The sequence below is a fragment of the Sporisorium graminicola genome, chromosome SGRAM_12, assembly GCF_005498985.1.
Source record: "Sporisorium graminicola strain CBS 10092 chromosome SGRAM_12, whole genome shotgun sequence".
Classification (NCBI taxonomy): domain Eukaryota; kingdom Fungi; phylum Basidiomycota; class Ustilaginomycetes; order Ustilaginales; family Ustilaginaceae; genus Sporisorium; species Sporisorium graminicola.
This window is the reverse complement of record NC_043722.1, coordinates 1,332,742-1,354,408: the sequence shown is the minus strand read 5'-3', so window position 1 is coordinate 1,354,408 and position 21,667 is coordinate 1,332,742. Positions and strand designations below refer to the sequence as shown.

The window sequence follows — 21,667 nt, the reverse complement described above, 5'->3', positions numbered from 1 at the left end:
GGTCAGAACAGGCCCGGTGCCTGACTAGAGTGTATCAAGGGTCATGTGTGATTGGAACTTTAAGTAAAGTACAGCATCGAAGAAGAGTGACAAGAGTAGTGACAGACCTGCGTACAGACGCTTCAATTCTCATCCATTCGATGGCGTTTGCGTTCGCGATCGTCTGCGCCCATGCCTGCTGAACCATTTCCGCCGCCCTGTTGCCCTGCTGCTCCTCCACCGTTGGACCCCATGCCCATCTGCATCATGGGGTTCATGGGCATGCCCATCATGCCGCCTGCGCCGGGCATGCCGAAGAAGTTGGGGTTAAAGTGTCCCGCTCCTGCTCCTCCGCCAGCATTACCTCCACGACCACCGCGGTTGCCCCAACCGCCACCGCCACCACCGCCACGCCCGCCGCCTCTGCCGTATGGTCGTCCGCCGCTGTTGGCTCCCGTGCCAGGATTGCCGCCGGCACCCATCATGCCCATCATCATGGGGTTCATCATGCCCATCGGCGGCGCACCGGCGTTGTTGCCACCCATCCGGATCGGCGCGCCTGCCATGGGGGGCTGAGAGCCACTGTGACCTCCTCTGCCCATGCCGCCTCCACCCCGACCACCCATACCCATGCCCATACCCCCGCGCTGCGGACGATCCGTCTTGGGCATCGGATCCTTGGGTAGCGTGCGGAACGGGTTGCCATTCGCACTTGTCGTCAGCGTCACGTTCGCCCTGCGGAACTGGAAGTCGTTCTCCTCGAACCACGTCTTGATTCGCTTGGCATCCGCTTCGCTGTCCGTCTCGACATAGGCTACTCCCTTGCTTTTGCCATTGACCTTGTGTTCGGAGAAGGTGATGTCTTGTAGGCTGACGGTGACGCCGACGGAGGCAGCAATCTGGCGGATCTCTTCGTCTGTGGCCCACCAATTGAGGTCGCCGATATAGACGGCGTTCTGAATGTTTGGATCCGTGACTTTGGGGCGGCCGGCGAGCGTCGACATTGTGCTGCGCTGCGGTGCGGGCGAGTGTGACGAGGACGAAGAAGGGTGGGGAGGAAGCGAGGGTGCCGAGGGTGCGGCGGGTTCATTCTGATGACGCTGGTAAGACGATGTAGATGGTTGCGATGCGTTGGATGAAGATTGCTGTTGAGTTGACGTGGGTGGCTTTTCATCAGTCGAATCAGCGCGTTGACGTTTGGCCGAAGTGTTTGCAGGGGACGAGGAGGAGCCGTTCTGTTCGACCTCTGTTTCGGGTTCGGCTTTCATTGCATGGTCATCTTCGGGTTTGCCCAGCACGTCAGAGTACAGGTCATCCTACACGAGCCACAAGATCGGAGAGGCGCGACAGAGGGAGTCAGTACAAAGTAGGAACAGGCCAAGCAAAGTGGGGAAGCCATTGTAGCGTTGCGTTCGAGAACGTCGCTTTGCAGATCAATGCAGCCCTCAAAGAATGGAAAAGGAAAGGACTCACGCTGTACAGATCGAACTTGTCGTCATCCATGGTTTGTGTGATTCCGGATCGGGGTAGATGGTACGTTGGTATTGAAACGGACAAGAGGCAGAGCTCAAAAAAGCTACACGGTGGTTCTACGAGAGGCTAGTAGGAGGGGATTAGCAAGTAGCGTGGTCGTCGATGTCGGAGCGTGATAGGTGTAGATACAGCCGTGCCATAGCGAGTTGAGCAGCAGTACAATCAGGACATAATATGAAAGACAGCTGAGGTCAGCAAATGAAAAGGTAAGAGATGTACATGCAGCTATGCGGTGGTGCGTGGCAACTATGACCGGCCAGTGAAGCCGGTTTCCGAGGTTGTTGCGGACAATCCGTAGCTGGGCTGCAATGGGTAACTTACAATGACGACGTGGTGAGGGAGAGAGAAGAAGGAGTGAGAAGACGCAATTCGACTGCATCACGGCACTCTATGACTTGCAGAAACAGGGTCCTTTTCGCGCTCTTCTATAGTCTCTTTCTCGCCGATCACGGATCCGAAGCCGAAGATGAATTACTCGACGCGTTTCGTTTGAATACAAACTACGATCTCACAGGTTTTAAAAGTACACGGCGAATCGGCGAAAAGCCGTCGGAAGAGGAAGAAATGAGGAAGCAATCCGACCGTGCGCAGTGCAAAACATGTCACTGACTCGACAGAACGTCAAGAAAAGGCCTAGGCCGCGACTGCGTAGTTCCAGAGCCAAATCGACAGCACAGCGCAGAGTGAGCCATTCCGGAAAAAAGCCGAAGTGTCAGTCTTCTCAGAGCGTCGACGTTGCATAAAAAGTGCTGTTGCTCCAGAACATCGTCTCCTTCCTCTCCCACCACGACCAAGCTCAACTACATCCTCATCATTCGTAGGATACACTCTTTGGCAACCATGTCTGCTGCTGCAAACCGACAACCTCTCTACCTCCGATGCGAGATGAAGCCGGCCGAGCACCGTGCCGCGCTCACCCCTACCACTGCCAAGAAGCTCATTGACGCCGGATTCGATATCACCGTCGAATCCGACCCACAGCGTATCTTTGACGACAAGGAGTACACCGACGTAGGATGTAAGCTTGCACCGCACAACACGTTCCACTCCCTGCCTGCCGATATCCCCATCATCGGCCTCAAGGAGCTCGAGGAACCCGGTCCGGATCTGCCGCACACGCACATCCAGTTTGCGCACTGTTACAAGAAGCAAGCTGGCTGGGTCGATGTACTGGGTCGCTTCAAGCGCGGCGGAGGTAAGCTCTACGATCTTGAGTTCCTCGAGGACAAGAACGGACGTCGCGTTGCTGCCTTTGGATGGCACGCTGGATTCGCCGGTGCTGCGCTGGGTCTGCTTGCTCTCGCCGAACAGGTTCAGGGTGCTGAGCGACGACTTGGACCGCAGAAGGCGTACCCGAACGAATCAGCCCTCATCGCCCATGCCAAGGAGCAGATCGAGCACATCAAGAAGTCGCGCCCAGACGGTAAGGTCAAGGCACTTGTCATCGGCGCTCTCGGTCGATGCGGACGTGGAGCTATCGACTTTTTCGAAAAAGCCGGCGTCGCTTCCGAAGACATTGTCCGCTGGGACATTCAGGAGACTTCGGCCAAGCACGGCCCATACCAAGAACTCCTCGATGTCGACATCTTTGTCAACTGCATCTACCTCACTTCCAAGATCCCGCCCTTCCTCGACCAGCCCACCATCCAAGCCGCGGGTCCCGAGCGTCGTCTTGGCGTCGTCGTCGACGTTTCTTGCGACACCACTAACCCCAACAACCCCTTGCCGATCTACGATATCAACACCACCTTCGACAAGCCCACCGTAGACGTCGAGACGGGCAAGGGTAACCCCGCGCTCACGGTCATTTCCATCGACCACCTCCCCACGCTGCTGCCGAGGGAGAGCTCCGAAGGGTTCAGCAACGATCTGCTCCCCAGCTTGTTGCAGCTGCCTGAGGTGCTTGGCAAGGACACGACGCAGTTGGACACGCTCGAGGAAGGAAAGGGCGCTGTGTGGCAAAGGGCCGAGAAGCTCTTCCGACACCATCTTGCCGAGGCTGAAAAGCAAGGTGCTTGAGCTTTGATCTCTTTTGCTTTGTACCATATATGCTCATTGAAAACAAGGCTTGTTCTCAGATCACGCACGAAAGGGCGGTGCGTAGTCTGCGCTTTGACTGTCTCGCTTTCCTTTATCCAGGAAGAGCTGAGCGGACTTCTACATGCAGTACCTTTGGTCAAATGGATGTGTTGAATGCGGGTGACTTGAACAGAGCTGCGAAAGTTTGCGTTGGATGGGAACGTTGAGAGAACTAGGAGTTTTAATGTTGTAATCATGCGCGGCAAGAGTAACGAGCATTGCAGTGAAAATCTTGACGTGTAAAGCCTGCAGCTACGTCTCTTGTTCTTGGTGGTGAGCATCCGTTTGAAACGAGATCATCTGACCCGGCACTTGCTGCAGCGTACCACCCGGAACCGTTCGAGCGAGGGCCACGGATGCATATTCATCGTCAAGACCTGCTAATGCTATCCTGTGCAGTACCGGTTGTGCTCCGCCATATCTACCAGCCTGTCTCCCATGCTCTGCTCTCCACTTCTAATCTCTACGATCATTGCTGCTGATGCTGCCCCCCTGCCTCGCTTTGCCTAAGGGCAACCTTGCGGGCCCGGTTGAGCTCGAAGTAGCAGTATGCGCAGATGTGGTGGTGCAGCTTGGGCTTTCCGCAGCCGCTGCAATGCACCATGTCCACACGGTCCTTCAAGCCCTTATTCGCCGCACGCATCGACTTGCGCGAATGCGAGACCTTCTTCTTGGGCACTGCGAGCAGGATCCCGTCCCACAGCGAGCCCAGACCCCACCCGGACGGTTCTGATGCTGCTGCTGCTGATGTTGATGTGGCGGATTGTGGTGACGCGGTTGCGAGCGCTGGTGTGAAATGTGACCAAGACGAGTGCGAGGAGGTAGAGGCCGTAGAGGGCGAAAGGAGCGCGGGAAGTCGTACGCGCAGCAGGGTCGAGTTGCCCCATTGCAGTGAGAGCGTCGCTGCTGTGCGCGAAGGTGTCGACCACATAGTCGGTAGGATTGGCTTGGAGTCCGAAGTCCAAATGTGAGGTTCGGTATGTATGGCGTCGAGCGGAAGTTGACACTTCTGAAAGGTTAATGGTGATGACAAGAAGGAAAAGAAAAATTACAGCTTTGTCGATATTTCTTCCAGCTTCAATACCGATGGTCTTTTTTCGTGCGAGAAATGTGACTTTCAAAGAAAGACCTTGCGCTTCCTGTATGGTGTGACCACTGGCCTTCGCAATGGCAGCTCTCACTCCATACACCCGCGCGTCTGCAGCTGCAAGCTCCACAGACACGCTCATAACAGATGTGACCACACTCGGCAGGAAAACAGACTTCTAAAGTTCGATGGCCGACAACCTATGTACCGAAAGCGGCAAAGAGAATCCGCTGTTTTGAGTACGTGTTTGTGCGTTTGTGCGCCGTTAATCATTCTTGTCAGCCTTCTTCTTACCGGGCACAAGCGTCTCTTCCGAGTTTTTCGCGCTGCCACTCATCAAGCCTTGCCTCTCACCTCCTCCTCCTGCCACCCTTCTACCCGGGGTAACACTACCCCGACTCTGGTCCGCCCCATCCTCCTCGTCGCCGATCTCGAACACTACATCGGCGTTCGGCGCTCCCCGCACATTCCCCTGCGAGGTCTTCTTCGCCTCAACATCATCGTCCTCATCGTCGCTCTCCGGTCCATCGGGTCCTCGTACCGCAAATGTGTCCACCTCGTACCCCTCCGCCGTAGGGTCGTCGTCCGTGGCCAGCTCGTCCGACATGGCCAAGCGCATGTTGTTGCCCGTCGGCCTCCACACCCATGCGATGGCCGAGAAGACGGCAAAGTACAGCAGCGCCAACCAGCCGTCGAGCAAGAACCACCGGTACTGCCACGTGTTGGGTGCAAAACCTTCCCCACCAGATTGGGAAAAGGCGACCGACGATATGATGAAGAATGCAAACTGTACGATACAATGGCGCAGAGCGGATGAGTTAGTATGCAGGCCCGACCAGCATGACGAGACAGCAATGTATGAGCGAGACTTACGATAATGACAACAGCTGCGAGCAAGATACGGTGGAGCTTGACAAACATGGACTTCTTGAAGGTCTGCTTGCGCTGGGTGAGATACTCGATGCTGTGGTTGAGCGAGTTCATGGTCCACGTAAGGAAGGCGGTCAAGGTCATGGCGAGCGGGAAAATGAAAGCGAAGATCCAAGCTCCTCCTTGGTCCAGCTGGATGAGCACGATGCCGACCGAATACAGGACACCAAACACAAAGTGCGCCGCCGTAAGCAATCGCACCCTCGTCATCACGGCTCCAATGGACGGCCGAATGACTCCGTATCCCATGGCTACGATCAGCAGCAGGAAGAATGAGACCGAGTTCCTACCCGCATCCAGAATGCTCGTCAACACGAGTAAGAATCTTGCCACCGCCGTAACGCTCGTGTGGCCATTCACCTCTCTGACCCTGAAGAAGTCGATCAAATGGGCGTTGAGATAATAGTAGTAGATCCACTGCGAAGCCATCTCCACGACGAGGAACGCAATGGTGCCCGAGATAAAGTACTGCACTGTCAAGATCTCGTCCTTGTGCTTGATGCAGAGCGAAAGCCAGTAGGATCCCAAGGCGATGTAGGCAACCGTCATAGCGAAGTAAAAATTGAGCTTGGGGTATTCGGCGGCAGGAAGATTGCCCTTGAACTTGTTGAAGAACTCGACGCGACCTTCGAAGGCGGCGTGGACGGAAACGTCACCCTTACCCGAGGCGGCGGTCTCGAGGGTTTGCAGCGGAACTTCGGCTAGCAGAGAGTCAAAAGCAAAGTTTGTGTGAGTAAGACCAGGAACTAGGTAGAGATGAGTCAGGTAAAGGGGGGCAGCTCACTCGCACCGAAGCAGTAGTATCCGGTCTTGGTGACGTTGTAGCGCTGTTCAAGCCAGGAGGCATCCGATCAAAGCACTGTCAGCATCTTTACTCTCAATGATCTCCTTTCTTCTCCGTGCTCAGACTTACGAGTGTCGTTTCCTCGGGTGATCCGCTCGGGCCGAAGTCCATCCTCTGCAGCTGCACGGTGCTTGCCTTGCCATGGCTTTCGTCGACGATAAAGCTACCCAGCTGTGCCGTAGTACACAGCTTTTCTGTGACCGCGTTCGGAGTGCAAATGTAGCTCTTGAGCTGGTATCCAAAAGCGTCCCTGTCGTCGCTCAGCTTGCCAAGCTTGTCGAAATCGGCAAATTCGTAAAACATGGTCGCAACCGTCCCCGTAGCGCCCTTGTGGAAGAAGGCTTCGATGTGGCTATCGCCGCCTGCCACCATTCCGGAGCATGTCTGGCGTAGCTCGTCCTTTTCCGAGATGGCAACGGTGAATGCTGTCACCGTGTGGGTGAATGCGAGGAGAAGAAAGACGGCCGAGGCGATCAGGGCTCGTATCGATGTCGGACGTACCGGAGCAGCAGGACGACGGCGGTGCTCTGAGGGCATCTTGAGGGAGATGGAGGTCGACGCTTTGCAGCGCACGACTGGTGGTCGACAGGGGCAGTTTGTGCAAATGAGAGGATTCGATGGATGAAGAAAGGGAGGAAGGAAGGAAGAGAGAGAAGCTGTTTAAGCTGTTTATTTGCCAAGGCTCGGCGATATCAAGATGGATGAGTTGGAAGTGCCTTTGAAATTTGAGCGCGGCTCGGCCATCCGCGCCGTACGATGTTTTGTGAGCATCACAGCACAGCACAGCACAGAGCCGATTTGCAGGGTGCGGAGAAGGTCCAATTTCGGTCGGCCCGCATTTATTCCGAACAGAACAACAACCTTAAACTGATCTTTCTCTCTCAACCACCACAAGTGTGCAGGGGCCATTTCAAAGCTTTACCCCCCATCCGTACATATTCCTTCGCTATGGACGAGATCCGCTCTCTCATCGCCGATGTACCCGTCGTATGGCGCGATTTGGACCACCTCAAGCAGGCGTTTGTGGTGATTAAAGCCATCGCCGATTTCACGTACTGCGGTCTGACACCCTTGCTGTTCATCAAGACGCATCTCAGCCTGCGCTCGTTCGTGTTGGTGCCACTGGTCGCAGCATGCTATGTGTCGTCCGATGCTGCCATGTTCTTTGCGCTGCCCAAGTCGGCTGATCCAGTACAGGTGTACATCGGATTGGCGCTGTGTAGCTACAGCCTCATCTTCTTCTGGTGGTCGCAATACACTATGAAGTCGACACCTGGTCTCACGGGCGCTTTTTCTGACGACGAACCCACCTTTCTGATCACCCAGGGCCCCTGGGCTTTTGTGAGGAACCCACTGTACTCGGCTTACCTCGCGTCGTTTATAGCTGGCTTCATCGTCACCAGCTCTTCCAATCACCCGGACCACGGGCACACATTTTTGGTGTCGCATGCAGGCGGTATCGCTCTGGCGGCACTGCTCGTTGCCTTCAGCATCTTCTACCGTGCCATCAGGGAGGAGGAGGCCAAGTTTAGCTCGAGCAAGCTCAAGACCCAGCATGAAGCTTACAAGAAGAGGGTGTGGTGCCTATTACCCCTGACTGACGTTTTTGGTCGCTGAGCCAGCAACAGCAGACACCCCACCAACAAGGAAGAGCAACTCAAAAGCTCAGCAAGCTCCTCTCATGTAATTCTGTACACTGCCCTCTCCTAGGTTGTCAATAGCAATCCACTTCGTGTACCAAGCGACTCCAGGCTGCAGGGAATGCAAGCGACGAAAGGTTGCCGGGTATGCATGAGAGGGTCTATGTGAAAGTATGTTAGTTCAACTAGATCCTAGAATCGGATTTCTGGATCGGCGATTCCACTTGTAAGATTGTGCACAAAAAGTCACGAGAGCAAGCCAGCCGTCAGAAAGGTTGAAAAAAAGGCGAGCATTTTTGCGCAAAGTCGGCATCTCTCTTTCGACGCTCTCGACCAAGCCAAGCCCAACCGCAACGCTTTCATTCAATCAGCGAGCAAGATAGTCCAAAGAAAGATCGGAAGATCCGCTTGACAAGAAGAAACGCATTCTTCAAGAAACGTCAGACAGACGCAAACAACGTCAAAACAGCAACACGCTGCGCCGCGCCGCTAGGTCAACCACCCCACGCCGGTATCAAGCGACTCGACAGTTTGTCAGCGTCAGTTCCGATACAAACGGCAAACAGCGGCTCGATCCCAGTCACGCACGCACGCCGTCTCGTAGAGGTAGGCATTGCGCAGTCTTCCTCGCATCAGCGTCGCTCGGTTGGTCCTGGACGTTGCTGTCGTCGCTGACGTCGACTTTGTCCACGGTAGCCGCGCTGCCTTCATAGCAAAGCTGGCCAGGCCATGCAAGCCTCCTCGTCGGTCTCTACGTCGACCTCTGCCGCTCATTTACAGACCATCCCCAGCATACCCATCGCAAACCATGCGCCGGTGACCATCGATCCAGCAACCCTCTTGGGGGGCACCTTCACTCCACCAGCCTCTACTTCAGCACCAACATCAGCAATCGTCGCAGGGGGCTCAGCATCAAACTTGATCGCCGTCAAGCAAGAGCCAGACGATGCATCGTCTCTTTCTGCACTTCAGCATGTTACCACGGACGGTGCCGGCGATATCCTCCTCAACAACCAACAGCGATCAATATCAGCAGCACCGTTCAGCAACGGCAAGACGCAATCACGACGTGGCAACGAGTCCGACTCCGACGAGATCGACACGATCGACGTGAAAACAGGGACGAAGCATGACGCTGCTTCTATGGTCGATCAGCTGCTCCAGAGCGACCACAAATCCATTCTCCGCCCTGATCTGTCACCATTCGTCGATGCGCGTGATGCTCTGCGCAGGCTGTTGCCTTACCACATCTGGAACATTCCTCACCACGACTTGCTCAAAGCGCTCGACTTGAAAGAGGATCCCGTCCTCAGTGAAGTTAGGTCACGCAAACGTCGTCGCATTGCCCATCTCGACGATTGCAAAATTGCGGCGGCAAGCAACGATGGAATAGCAAGGGAGGCTCCCCACCTTACCGGTGCATCCGCTGAGGCCAACATGGCACCGGACAAAGTGCTAAAGGACAGTGACACTGTCAAGATGGAACCACATGAGTCTATCAGCGAGCTTACCCCGTCAAATCTGCGAATCGATGACGACGCACTCAACGAGTTGGGTCTCCCAATACCATTACCACAGGTACCACAGCCTGCGTTCCCCACTCTCGACTTCGTCGATTCCGTCTTTGCGCGGAGACATGCTCTGGCTTCGCGGTTCCGACGCACACTCACCGCACTCGACACCCACCACAAACGTGCACCCAACACTTCACTCTCCCTCGAGCATCTCGAAAGGCTCGCGTACAATGATGATCGTGAGGACGTGTTAGCGCAGATCGAAGAGCTCAAGGAGCTCAAGGCCAAGCTCGAGGCGTTGGAGCAGAGCAGGCAGATCGACGTTGCTGAATCATCAGCCAAGATCAAGCTCCGCTTTGGTATTACGGACGAGATTGAACGCGAACGCGAAAAGGAGCGAGAGCAGGAGAGGATCAAGCGTCAACAAGAGAGAGCTGCTGCCAAGGCCGCTAAGCTCGAGAAGGAGCGCGAGGCAAGGCATCGGTTGGGCATCTTTACACCACCACCAGAGCCGCCAGCGCCTGCAATTAGCAGCGTGCCTGCTGCACCATCGCCTGCCTCGACTTCGACAGCCACTTCAGCACCACCCATATTGTTCGCTGGCGGCGCTCCAACAGCAGCAGCAGCCGGGTCGCTAGCCATGCCCAGTCCATATTCAGCAGTCAGCACGCCAGCGAGTACACCGGGAGGCTTTCCATTCCCGCTTGGTACCAGCTTATCGTATTCAACAGCCTTCCAGCCAGGGTCTAATGGCCTTCCCATGCCGTCACCGCAATTTGGCCACCCATCGGCATACGCATCCATGGCGGGCACTCCGCAGCTCCCATTTGCGGCCATGTCGGGAGTGCCGCCTGTGGGACCCAATGGCGTACCAATGCCATCAGGTGTCGTGCCAATGGGCACCCCAACGTCTGCGCCCCTCATGCCCGCCGCCAACTCGATGCCAGGCACGCCGTCGACTCCAGCAGCTGCAACGCCGTCCAAGCCGCCCAGCAAGAGCAAAGCCAAAGCTCCTACCGCCAAAGCTGCTGCTTCTGCGGCTACCGCAACCGGCGCCCCTGGTACGCCAGGTACTCCAGGCACGCCCGGCGTCACACCCGGGCCTACGCCGCATCGGGGTCGAGGAAGACCGCGCAAGCATCCATTACCAGGTACGCCAGGCGGTCCACCCATCCCCGTACCGCGCAAGAAAAAGGATAAGCCAGCCAAGTCGCCAGCCGCAACAGTGTCGTCTGCGCAAAGTGCAACTGCCATGTCGCCACCGACCTTACCACCAGGTGCGGTCGCCATTGGTCTGCAACCTCGTCCACCGTTATCGGCTTCTCCGGTGCCACCTACGATGCCTGGACCAGCCCCGGGCTACTCTGGTGAGGCATTCGTGTCAATGCTCCCGCCTACGCCCACGCCGGTGCGACCGCCTGCGGGTTCGCCTCCAGGTAACGCAGCATCGCCCATGATGGTTCGGCCGCCTACCATGCATCCGACACTGACCAGTGCGACGAGCCTCAACACGCCCCGACTTACTCCGCCAATCAATGCGTCGCCCTCGCCAGCAAGTTCAACTGCTGCGCCGGCCAAAACGACTCCAGCGAAGGCGAATGGAGCCATGCCAAAGCCGGCTACTCCACCAGCCTCTGCGGCCGCAACAGCTTCTACAGTCGCACCAGCGCCAGCAGCGAGCAGCGCCAACCCTTCCATCCCAAATCACCCCATCCCTCTGCTGATCCCAGTGGCATCTCTCCCACGTCTTTCGGCGTTAGGGATCCAGCCGACACCCAGCCCACACATTCGACCTGTCATAGGCCCCAACGGACAGCCTCAGGGTCTGCAAGGTCTGCCAATTCCCATCGATCCAGCACAGAGCGTCCCCGCCGTTCTGCTGGGCATCAGCGAAGGCACCGCAGAGACAGGCGCGGACGGCACAGCTTCAACTCCTGGTGGCAAGCAGCAGATCCTGCACATTTCAGTAGTGTTGAGCCGGTTGAGCCCGTCACAGCTGAGCGGGTTGGCCGTGCTCATGCAGAGCTTGCAGGCACAGGTGGAGGCTGGTAAGCGCAAGTAGAGGCGGCTGTTTGCCGTCGTTGGCGTTGTAATGCTATCACCCTGCGCGAAGTCGATTCTTTCTATGTTCTTTGCGGCAGAGTGTATCCGCCAATGTGATGTGAAGCAGGAAGAGTTCGAAATGAGAGTCCAGAGTGAGGCGGTGTGAGGGAGTGAGGCGTTCTGCAGTCTGTGCGTGTGTGTGTGGAGTCGTGTGTGTGTGTGTTTTTCCGACTGAGCGATTTTTTGGACCCTGAATTCCACGCTCCAAAAGCTCGAGCCACAGATCGACTCGCGACTACACCACGTTCCGCCAGCTTCATCACCATTCAGATTCAGCCTCTTCCTCGCAACGACATCATTCGGTACTGAGAGCTGTGCAAGCATGTCCTGGAGCTGTCAGCGCTGTCGGCAGCCGTTGCTGCTCGATTCATCTGTCTCCTCCGATCTGGACCTCAACCAGTCAGCCTACGATTTGGTCCAGGACTCTTTCATCGCTCCACGTCCTGTGTCCAAAGTTCCATCGTCGACGTCCAAAACACCTGCCATCTCCTATGACAAGCCAGGTAGTGCTGCCTCGACTTCCACCTCTGCCGCTAGTGGACAAGGCTCAAGCGATGCCAACTCTCTCAGCACGCGTCTGGCCGCGTCGTCGGCGCTGTTCGATTTGCTGTCGCATCCGCCACCGCCCAAAAGTGGGAGGATTTCGCCCACCACATCTCGAAGATCCAGAGCGTCGCTCCAGCTACGCAACGCCAGCTCGTCATCGACAGTGATCGACCATCCGCTGTGCAAAGCATGCACGGATACGCTGCTGGACATCATGGATTCTCAAATGTCGCAGGTGCGCTCGCAACGTGATTCGTATCTTGCCTTTGAAGCAGAGTTGCGAAAGTACAAGGTACTGCCACCATCATCCAAATCGAATCTTCAACGCCGAGCTTTACCACCATTATCCTCGGAAGCCAGTGCGGAAACAGACACTCCGGACACAGCTGCATTACGGCAGCAGCAACGCGACGAATGCGAGGCGCTGCGATCCGAAATTTCGCAGCTGCTATCGGACGAATCTACCGCCCTGGCCGAACTCAAAGACGCCGAAGATGCACGCTTGGGCGTGGAAGCGCAACTCGCCGCAATTGCCGAAGAAGAAGTGGCACTACAGCAAGAAGAAGAGCGATTCTGGGCGCAATACTCTCTGCACTCCCTGACGCTTTTAAAACTGGAAGAAGAAAAAGCGTCTCTCGCTATGGCTGTAGCGCACGATAAAGAGCTGCTGGCGCGGCTGCAGGCGACGAATGTCTACACGGATGCGTTTTGCATCGGTCACTCGGGCGGCATTGCTACAATCAACGGTCTGCGGCTGGGCAGATTGCCCGGCCAGCCGGTGGAGTGGAACGAGATCAATGCTGCATGGGGCCAAACCACGTTGTTGTTGGATGTGCTCTCGCGCAAACTCAACATCGCTTTTCGCGGCTACCGCCTGATACCGAAGGGTTCGTTCAGCGTCGTGTATCGGTACGAAGATGTGCGGTCGCAGCACCATTCCTCTGCGTCGTCTGGGTCTGCGTTTCTTGCGCCTACTGCGGAAGCGGCGGAAGCGGATGGGGAGGAGAGGGGAGAAAAGACTGTGTATGAGTTGTACGGGTCGTCCGATTGGCAGATCGGCCGGCTTCTGCAGAGTCGAAGGTTTGACCATGCACAGACAGGGTTCTTGGCGTGTCTCAAGCAGGTGGTCGAGTATGCGGCCAGAGAAGATGACGGGTTTCAGGCACCTCATGCGATCAACAAGGACAAGATTGGCGAGGCAAGTATCCGGTTGCAGTTTGGAAGCGACGAGACGTGGACAAGGGCGCTAAGGCATGTGCTGGTGACATGCAATCGTGTGCTCATGTGGATGGTTGAGCGAGAAAGGAGGCGTGAGGATGGAAGCGTGGCGGCGAATGGGAAGGACATCAAGGCTGGAGGTCAGGAAGTCACTGCGTAAGGGCTTATCCGTTCTTTGCAATCGTACATGTGTTGCGATACTCGAGATCAAGCGTTAGCGAAGTATTCTCATAGTAAGACGTCTGATCGTTGGCGATGTACAGTATGCTGAGCCGTTGAAGGTTGCAACAACGAGTTTGAACCGGACTTGCGTCAAGGAAACAGGCCGCCACTGACTCGCTCTTACTAAACATAGCATACGCCGCTGTCGGTAAAGGCTAATGTGGAGAAGATTTTCCTGTCGCAGAGGGGTGTGTGTGGTCATGCATAGCGCGCGTGTGAGGCTGTGCGTGCAGCAGCTGCCAAGAGGTTGTTCGCGAGTCCAGCTTTTCTGTTGTTCGCTCCGAAACACTCACGCGACGTATGCAACACGCTGAAGCTTCTTGGCGTTTGCGTGGAGAATGACACTCTGCAACGTGCTGCACCAATTTTGTAAATCGGAGCGAAAGTTGTATGCTACTTTGAGCGTAGCAGATATGGGGAAACGGTGCGACTACCCCTAGAGCTGTCTAGCCGAGCCGACTCGGGCCGAGAATGGAAGCAACAACCACAACCACAACATCAACAGCGAGGACGAAGGTCGTCCACCTGACTCACGCCTCTCCTTCCTTCCCTTCCTCCACCACATACCAAAATGGCATCGACACATGCACATGCCTCAACGTCCTCCTCCGGCGGCGTAGCTGGACCGGCTGGCAGTGAACGCTTTAGCAATCGAGACTCGCTCTACTCGCAACTGCGGTGGTCGTCACACCACCAACCTATCACGCGACGCCGCCGACTCGAGCTGCTGCGCTCGTACCTTCCCGATTGGATCATCACAATCCTGCTTGCTGGGCTGCTGGCGATCATCAACAATGTACACGGCTTCCGTCGCGAGTTCTCACTGACCGACGCGTCGTTGCAGCACACGTATGCGGTGCACGAGCGCGTGCCAACGTGGCTGTTGGGTGTGTTGGCGGTGCTGATTCCGGCGCTGATCATCGTCGCGTTTTCGCTCGGCGTCTCGCGTTCGGTTTGGGATCTGCACAACGGCCTCTTGGGGTTCGTCCTCGCCAACGCTCTCACCGTCACCGTCACGACAATTTTGAAGGTATGCGTGGGGCGACCACGTCCTGACGTGATCGATCGATGTCAACCGCGCACTGGCTCTGCTAACGCTGTGCCCTACGGTCTAGTCACGGATATTATCTGCACTGTGGGTGTCAACAGCAAGACCCTGCGCGATGGCTTCCGCTCCTTCCCCTCCGGACACGCAAGCACCTCGTTCGCCGGCTTGACGTACCTGTCGCTCTACCTTGCGGGCAAGTTGCACCTGTTCGACCGCCGCGGCCACGCCGTCTCCGCGTGGCTCTGCGGCATCCCCCTCATGGCCGCCGCGCTCATCGCTGTCAGCAGAACCATGGACTACAGACACCACGCTACGGATGTGCTCGCCGGCGGGCTGTTGGGCCTGGTCGTTGCGTATTGGTCGTACAAGTTGTACTATCCGCCGCTGAATCATGCGCAGAGCCACAAGCCGTACTCGCCCAGAATTCCGAAGGAGCACTTGGCGGGTGCAGGCGAGGCCAGGTATGGGGATGGAGAGGAAAATGGCGCGAGAGAGGGGGAGAGGGAGGGATTCAGGAGGTTTGGGTTCGGTGAAGGCGGTTCGGAAGGGAGAAGGTTTGCGGAGGAAGAGGAGGCCGATGCGACAAAGCCTGGGCCGGGGCATGCGTTGGATGCCTCGCTTGACTATCCGGAGAGGGACACCGTCCCACGTGTCTAGCGAGCAAAACCCACACGGAGTCGCTCTTCATGAAGCTTCACGAACACAATCTTGATGAAAGCGCTTTGACGTTTCATGGACGCCCACCACCACACACACGCAGAAGCGCTTCAAGATTCAATGTGGGAGGTCAAGTCGTCGCTGTTGCAAATGCATGCTCCGCCATGCATTTACTCTGGCCCGAAAGAATCAGAGAGCTTGTACTCGATATACCCAATGAGCCCGCGTGGTGTACCCAACCCCATCCTTGAGGGTGGTGCGAAATTGTACGCTGCCTCGATCTCCACCTTGTACCCTGTCAAGAGCATGCCTGTCAACCTAGCCCTACACAGCACACCTCATTTATCAGCAACCTTACAATGTCAACACAATCTCCAGCCACTTGCCAGGAGTACGGAAAGACTTACCTCGCACACTCGTCCTCCTGCGAGCCCTTGAGACTGTTCAGCAGCCGCACAGCCGTTGCTCGTTCGTCGTTCCGCAGCGGCACCAATGCGGATGACGAAGGTCCCGTCGGAGCGGGGAGAAATTCGGCAGTATCGACACCTATCCACTCGACTTTACCACTCGACTGGAAGTGGCGAGCGATGTCAACGCCGTACGGATCGCCGTCGAACAGCCCCACCACCCTCACATCGCAGTCGGAAGCGGTGAGAAGCTGCACCAACACACGCGTGGCACAGTCGGGATACCCTTTAGCCGTGACCACCACTACCTTGCTCCAATCAATCCTCCCACCTCCGTTCCCCTCGACCTCTTTAGTATCAGGTCTGAATTGTACGATCTGCTTGAACGCGGCCTCCTTCTCCACGATGAGCACGAGATGCCGTTGCGCGTGGGTTCCCGCGTGGGTTCCTGGCTCGCAGCGCAGGTCGACGCTCCAACCGGCGCTGATCTCGGTCGGAATGATCGTGGTCGCTCCTGGTCGACACTCGATCGCTTCTCCGCAAGGTGGGCAGAGGGTCAACGGGCCAGAAACGAGCCCGCGCGGGCTGGCGACGATGTTGAGCTGCAGCCGGTCGGTGCAGCCGAGCAGCGTGACGAGCAGGGCTATGGTCCGGTCGGATGCCTGTTGGGTCGCGAAGAGATGCAGGCTCTGGTAGTATATATCTCTGTCCGATTCATTGAGAGATTTCCATCAGAACGAGTAGGTAGATGCGAGGCAAGCACCGCGGGAGCGTGGGAGCTTACCGTTTCGTCACGAATCGTCCCTGCAAAATGCTTGACTGTACCAGCTCTAGCACTCTCAGTACTTGGGCTGTTGCAACGTCTCATTCGATCAGCTTCGCTCTTCTCCGCGAATCTTGTATGGGTTTAGGCAAGGGCTCACCAAAGCGTCGTATACCAACAACACTCTTGGTGGGAAAGCAAACGTTGCTCTCGGCCGCAACCCCTCCTTCGGTCGTCGCAAGCGTCGCCATCCTCAGCGGCGTCACTTTCGGTTTGTTTTGCTTGGCGCGTTTCGCGGAGCGCTCTACATCAGCCTGACAAGGTGCAGTCGAGTCGACAGCGGAGGAGAAGGAGGATGAAGAAGCGATGGGCGACGACCGCAGCACCTCAACTTGGGTGGCGAGTTGACGCACGAGGTCGAGCATCAACTCGTCGATGCGGGCTAGGATGTTTGCTGAGTTGCTCGTCATTGTGTGAGGGAAATGGTGATGCGGACGGGCTGTAGTGGATGTCGGCTGCACAGGAGCGCTTTTGGAGTTGGCTTGCTTATGAATGTGTCTGTTTGTGGCTCAGCTGCGGCTCAGCAATCGAGCGGATGTATTCCGATTCACGCAATCCGACGATTCCCACGCCCTTCCGACGACTTGTTCGGCACATCCGCATACGGAGATAAGTCTAAGTGAATACCTGTGTTTTGCTGAATGCTGTATCAGTAAGTCTACGAGGAGGGATCAATCTTGAGCGAGAAATCCACGTGCTTCGTCGACTGATGGATCGAACTCGTCGAGATGATATCAATGGCTGTTGCAAACAGATCGTAATGAAAAGTCAGCATCGCGTTCCACTTCCATCCTCATTCCCTCTCGACACTTACAGTTATCAACGTGACCGCCCTGCTCGACGTTGTCAATATCGATTCCTCCGCTGCTCTCGAGCAAAAACTTGTGCTTTCTTGCGAACTCGTCCTTCAAGCGCTTCGCGTTACTGATGAGCATCTCGCCGTCCATGTTATCGAGCATGACCACGTCCGCGCCGGCCTGGATTGCTTCAACCGCTTCGTCGTAGCTCTGCACTTCGACATCAATGCGCAGCGAAAAGCCACACACCGACCTTGCCGCGTGCACCGCGTTGGTCACCGAGCCCGTCGACCAGATATGGTTGTCCTTCAGCATGACCATGCTGCTCAGATCGTACCTGTGCATGTCGACGCCGCCGACGAGCATGCCGTACTTCTCCACATCTCGGAATCCCGGAGTCGTCTTTCTCGTACCCGCCACGATGCCCTCGTAGCCAGCCTGCCTCGCCTTCTGCAAGAACTTGCCCGACGCAGTAGCAATTCCAGAACACCTAGCCAACGTGTTCAGCGCCACCCTCTCGCCCAACAGGATCTTGCGCGAGGGACCTTCCACGGTGGCCACTGCGATCTTGACTTTTCCTCCTGCTGTGGTCGACTTCAACCACTCACCCTCCTTGTAGTTCCAGGTGACCCGGCAGTCGAGCTGCTTGAACACTTCATCGAAGAAGGGCACTCCGGCGAGGATGCCTTCGCTCTTGCAGAACAGCGTGGCTCGCTTGTTGTCCTCTCCCACAACGAATCCTCCCCAGTCGAAAGAAGGGCAGTCCTCCTTGAGCCATTCCGCGATCTTGGTCTTCCAGGAAGGCGGGAGCAAGTTGGCGTAGATCGGGATCGAGGTCGACATGATGTACAGCTATGGTTTGCTTTACCGGTCGATGAGTATGGGGAAGGAGCCGGAAAATTTGATCGAGGGTGTGGATCAAAGCGTTGGCGTTCGTTGAGATCGATGCGAGCCTGGATGCTGTCTAGCAGAGAAGAAGCTCGGTCTAACGCAGCTCCGGTAATTCTGCGCTTGCGGATGCGTGTGCGGTTGCAATCGTTGAGTCAAAGTTAAAGCTCCAACTCAAATGTTGATGGTGAGTCGAAGCACAGTTGTTCGCGCAATCCATTTCGGGTAATGTGGCCAAGGGTCTTCTTCCACACGTCCGGAGGTGGCCGAGGACTTTTCCAGAACCGGCCGGTACACTTCCTAACGTAAAGCTCGGTCTAACATCGGCTAGCATTGTTTTCGACGCGTTGTGCGTTTACGTGCATCGCGAGCAAAAAAAGATCGACGTTGCATCACGGAAATGAGACAAAGCAACGTAGAGTTGAAGCCAAGCCAAGCCAAGCCGGAGCTGCAACTCGGAAGAGAATCGTCAGCCCTCATCTCCTGCTGGTCGATTCGGAGGCATAAAGGCAAGGCAAGTTCCAAGCCTCATGCCAAGAAACTCGAGAAAAGGGGTGAAAGACTGCCGGTCGTGCTCAAGCCTTGGCCTTACGAAGAAGCTTTGTCATTCGGTTGGGAAAAGAGTGAGAAGAGCTTGGTGCAATACAATTAACTGCAAAGCAGGCTTGTTCAAGGTTGCGGTTAGCGATAGAGAGAGCGAGGCCGTCCCCGCAAAGTCCAAGTCAGGAAGGTTTCCCCTACGCGAGCCTGAGACGGGAAAAGCAGACGCACAATGATCAAGAGACACGGGCGAAAGAGAGAGAATTTTGAAGTCAACTCGAAATTATTCTCGCCGAGCCAAAACTGGAAGGTTGTGTTTTTCTACGTGTGCCACCGAGAAGACTGCATAGCGCTGCATGAAGCTTTGACTAGATGCTGTCAATTTCCGCGGGCAGGCCGAGACGGCGAACAGTGAGGTAGAATCTCGCTCGAGCGATGCTGCGAGATGCGACAAGAAGATAGAGTTTCCTTCGCTGCCTCTGTCACTCCCTCTCCCTCTCCCTCTCCCTCTGCCGGCTGTTCCAGCTCTCTCTGTGTCCGGAGACAGCTCCACTGGCGCTGCGCACAGCAAAGTTGAAACGATCAGCAGAGCTTGACCTCGCCGCTGCGCAAAGCTACGTCGGCTGCTGGCATTTCAACCTCCGCTGGTAACCTATTTACACGGTCCGATCCTTGTCGACCCCCTCGTTTTTGTCCCCTTCCCCCATCACTACCACTACCATCTCCTTCGCCACCGCTTCGGATCATCTCCTTGTTCGTATCGGCTTTTATCATCCTTCTTCGTGGGATAGCTACAAAAGCGTACACACACCTCGATTCACCCTGCATCGGTCTTAGGCCACCATGTTTGGACGTAAGTGTCGCAGGTCTCTTCCACCTGTTATGTCGGAACGAGCTGACTCTCCTTCATATCTCCCCTGCTCTTACAGGCCTCAAGCATAAGCTCTCCCGACGCTTCGACGAGGACAAAAAATCCTCGTCGCCGGCTTCGTCACTGCCACCTTCGCCTACCAAGCCAGCAGCATATTCGACTGCTGCCACAACCAGCGACACGGCTGCGACTACGCCTGCCCCCTCCACCAGCACGCCAGAAGCTAGGAAGCCTTCTTCTTCGACTGACACTACTGCTACGCCGGTCGCAACCACTCCCGCCACATCCACGCCTGCAACCAGCGACCTCGACCACAACTCAGACAACCAGACCACGGACGCCGAAGGCCATGACTTCACCACTAACGGTGCCGTGGTTCCTCGCATCAACCTTGGCTATTTCACCAACTGGGGCATCTACGGTCGCAAGTACTCTCCCCTCGACGTGCCTATCTGCAATCTCACCCACGTCCTGTATGCGTTCGCCGACGTTAACCCAGACACGGGCGAGTGCTTCCTCACCGATCTGTGGGCCGACGAGCAGCTGCACTACACGGGTGATTCATGGAACGACAAGGGTAACAACTTGTATGGCAACTTTAAGCAGTTCTTGCTGCTGAAGAAGAAGAATCGCGCCCTCAAACTCATGCTTTCCATTGGCGGTTGGACGTTTGGCCCGCACTTTGCTCCCATGGCTGCGGACGCCAAGAAGCGCGCCAAATTCGTCTCGTCTGCTATCACTATCTTGGAAAACGACGGTCTGGATGGGTTGGACATCGACTGGGAGTACCCAGCCAACGATGCGCAGGCGGCCCACTTCGTGCTGCTTCTCAAGGAGCTGCGTGCGGGTCTCACTGCCCACCAGAAGAAGAAGGACGACATGGTGCCCTACCTGCTCTCCATCGCCGCCCCGTGCGGTCCCGACCAGTACAAGGTCCTCCAAGTTGCCAAGATGGACCAGTACCTCGACTTCTGGAACCTCATGGCCTACGATTTTGCCGGCTCCTGGTCCACCGTTACTGGCCACCAGGCCAACCTGTGGAACATCAAGGGTGCTCCGCCCTCCACCGACGACGCCGTAAACTACTACATCGGCAAAGGTGCCGTCTCGCACAAACTCGTCCTGGGCATCCCGCTCTACGGCCGTGGCTTCGAAAACACCGACGGCCCTCAACAACCGTACAAGGGCACGGGCCAGGGCACCTGGGAAGCGGGCAACTGGGACTACAAGTTCCTGCCCATCAAAGGCGCAAAGGAGATGATCAACACCAAGATCGCCGCCAGCTGGAGCTACGACTCGGGCAAGCGCGAGTTTATCAGTTACGACACACCGCAAAACGTGCTGCTCAAGTGTGCGTATATTCGACAGAAGAGGTTGAGGGGCGCCATGTTCTGGGAGCTTAGCGGTGACGCTACCAAGGCCCAAGGTGGAGCCGATCGCAGTCTGGTAGCACTCACAGCCAAGAACATGGGTGTGCTGGATACCACATTGAACCACATCTCGTACCCGTACAGCAAGTGGGACAACGTCAAGGCTGGCCTGAAGTGATGTCTCCTGTCACTGTCCAGGTCCTTTTTCTCCAGGTTCTTTCTCTCCCATGCTTCGTTCGATCTGCTTTCTTGATAACGACCTCTTTGTACGACACTCTTTGTTTAGATTCTGAAACGGCAAGCTTTACATCCGCTTGGCGTCTGTATGCTATGGACAATCTCATCTAACATCCCTTCCAGCCTGTACGCTTCATCCTATTGACTGTGTGAAGTGATTCTCTAGCGTGCTGTATCATTCTTGAGTCACTCAGCTAACTCAACTTACAGTGTATTCAGCAATTTGCCGACTCGCCGACTTGTAACACGACGAATCTGGCTCGTCTTGCTCCCATCACGCGTTCTCACACTTCTTCATCTCGATGCTGAAGACTAGATTCCAATTGCAAGGCAT

At 56.1% G+C, this 21,667-nt stretch overlaps 11 protein-coding genes across 11 annotated transcripts; 6 read left to right on the top strand and 5 right to left on the bottom strand.

Annotated features, from left to right (window-relative positions):
* Positions 1 to 122: 122 nt before the first annotated feature.
* EX895_002019 (uncharacterized protein) lies at positions 123 to 1,482 on the bottom strand (the record flags this gene model as incomplete). The annotated part of the gene is made up of 2 exons (XM_029882618.1): positions 123 to 1,295; positions 1,453 to 1,482. The coding sequence occupies 2 exons, from the start codon at positions 1,480 to 1,482 to the stop codon at positions 123 to 125; spliced, it is 1,203 nt and encodes a 400-aa protein (XP_029741473.1).
* An 870-nt stretch (positions 1,483 to 2,352) lies between these two features.
* On the top strand, positions 2,353 to 3,531 carry EX895_002018 (uncharacterized protein; the record flags this gene model as incomplete). Its single annotated transcript, XM_029882617.1, has 1 exon — positions 2,353 to 3,531. One exon carries the CDS (start codon positions 2,353 to 2,355, stop codon positions 3,529 to 3,531), a length of 1,179 nt encoding a protein of 392 aa, XP_029741472.1.
* Positions 3,532 to 4,060: 529 nt separating this feature from the next.
* EX895_002017 (uncharacterized protein) lies at positions 4,061 to 4,522 on the bottom strand (the record flags this gene model as incomplete). The annotated part of the gene is made up of 1 exon (XM_029882616.1): positions 4,061 to 4,522. The coding sequence occupies one exon, from the start codon at positions 4,520 to 4,522 to the stop codon at positions 4,061 to 4,063; it is 462 nt and encodes a 153-aa protein (XP_029741471.1).
* Positions 4,523 to 4,943: 421 nt separating this feature from the next.
* Positions 4,944 to 6,989, bottom strand: EX895_002016 (uncharacterized protein; the record flags this gene model as incomplete). The annotated part of the gene is made up of 4 exons (XM_029882615.1): positions 4,944 to 5,465; positions 5,552 to 6,309; positions 6,393 to 6,435; positions 6,522 to 6,989. 4 exons carry the CDS (start codon positions 6,987 to 6,989, stop codon positions 4,944 to 4,946), a joined length of 1,791 nt encoding a protein of 596 aa, XP_029741470.1.
* Positions 6,990 to 7,400: 411 nt separating this feature from the next.
* Positions 7,401 to 8,069, top strand: EX895_002015 (uncharacterized protein; the record flags this gene model as incomplete). The annotated part of the gene is made up of 1 exon (XM_029882614.1): positions 7,401 to 8,069. One exon carries the CDS (start codon positions 7,401 to 7,403, stop codon positions 8,067 to 8,069), a length of 669 nt encoding a protein of 222 aa, XP_029741469.1.
* Positions 8,070 to 8,821: 752 nt separating this feature from the next.
* EX895_002014 (uncharacterized protein) lies at positions 8,822 to 11,668 on the top strand (the record flags this gene model as incomplete). The annotated part of the gene is made up of 1 exon (XM_029882613.1): positions 8,822 to 11,668. One exon carries the CDS (start codon positions 8,822 to 8,824, stop codon positions 11,666 to 11,668), a length of 2,847 nt encoding a protein of 948 aa, XP_029741468.1.
* Positions 11,669 to 12,031: 363 nt separating this feature from the next.
* EX895_002013 (uncharacterized protein) lies at positions 12,032 to 13,633 on the top strand (the record flags this gene model as incomplete). The annotated part of the gene is made up of 1 exon (XM_029882612.1): positions 12,032 to 13,633. One exon carries the CDS (start codon positions 12,032 to 12,034, stop codon positions 13,631 to 13,633), a length of 1,602 nt encoding a protein of 533 aa, XP_029741467.1.
* Positions 13,634 to 14,266: 633 nt separating this feature from the next.
* On the top strand, positions 14,267 to 15,400 carry EX895_002012 (uncharacterized protein; the record flags this gene model as incomplete). Its single annotated transcript, XM_029882611.1, has 1 exon — positions 14,267 to 15,400. One exon carries the CDS (start codon positions 14,267 to 14,269, stop codon positions 15,398 to 15,400), a length of 1,134 nt encoding a protein of 377 aa, XP_029741466.1.
* Positions 15,401 to 15,570: 170 nt separating this feature from the next.
* EX895_002011 (uncharacterized protein) lies at positions 15,571 to 17,040 on the bottom strand (the record flags this gene model as incomplete). The annotated part of the gene is made up of 4 exons (XM_029882610.1): positions 15,571 to 15,724; positions 15,808 to 16,512; positions 16,592 to 16,658; positions 16,731 to 17,040. The coding sequence occupies 4 exons, from the start codon at positions 17,038 to 17,040 to the stop codon at positions 15,571 to 15,573; spliced, it is 1,236 nt and encodes a 411-aa protein (XP_029741465.1).
* A 248-nt stretch (positions 17,041 to 17,288) lies between these two features.
* Positions 17,289 to 18,270, bottom strand: EX895_002010 (uncharacterized protein; the record flags this gene model as incomplete). Its single annotated transcript, XM_029882609.1, has 2 exons — positions 17,289 to 17,371; positions 17,445 to 18,270. The coding sequence occupies 2 exons, from the start codon at positions 18,268 to 18,270 to the stop codon at positions 17,289 to 17,291; spliced, it is 909 nt and encodes a 302-aa protein (XP_029741464.1).
* A 1,428-nt stretch (positions 18,271 to 19,698) lies between these two features.
* EX895_002009 (uncharacterized protein) lies at positions 19,699 to 21,274 on the top strand (the record flags this gene model as incomplete). The annotated part of the gene is made up of 2 exons (XM_029882608.1): positions 19,699 to 19,708; positions 19,785 to 21,274. 2 exons carry the CDS (start codon positions 19,699 to 19,701, stop codon positions 21,272 to 21,274), a joined length of 1,500 nt encoding a protein of 499 aa, XP_029741463.1.
* Positions 21,275 to 21,667: the final 393 nt, after the last annotated feature.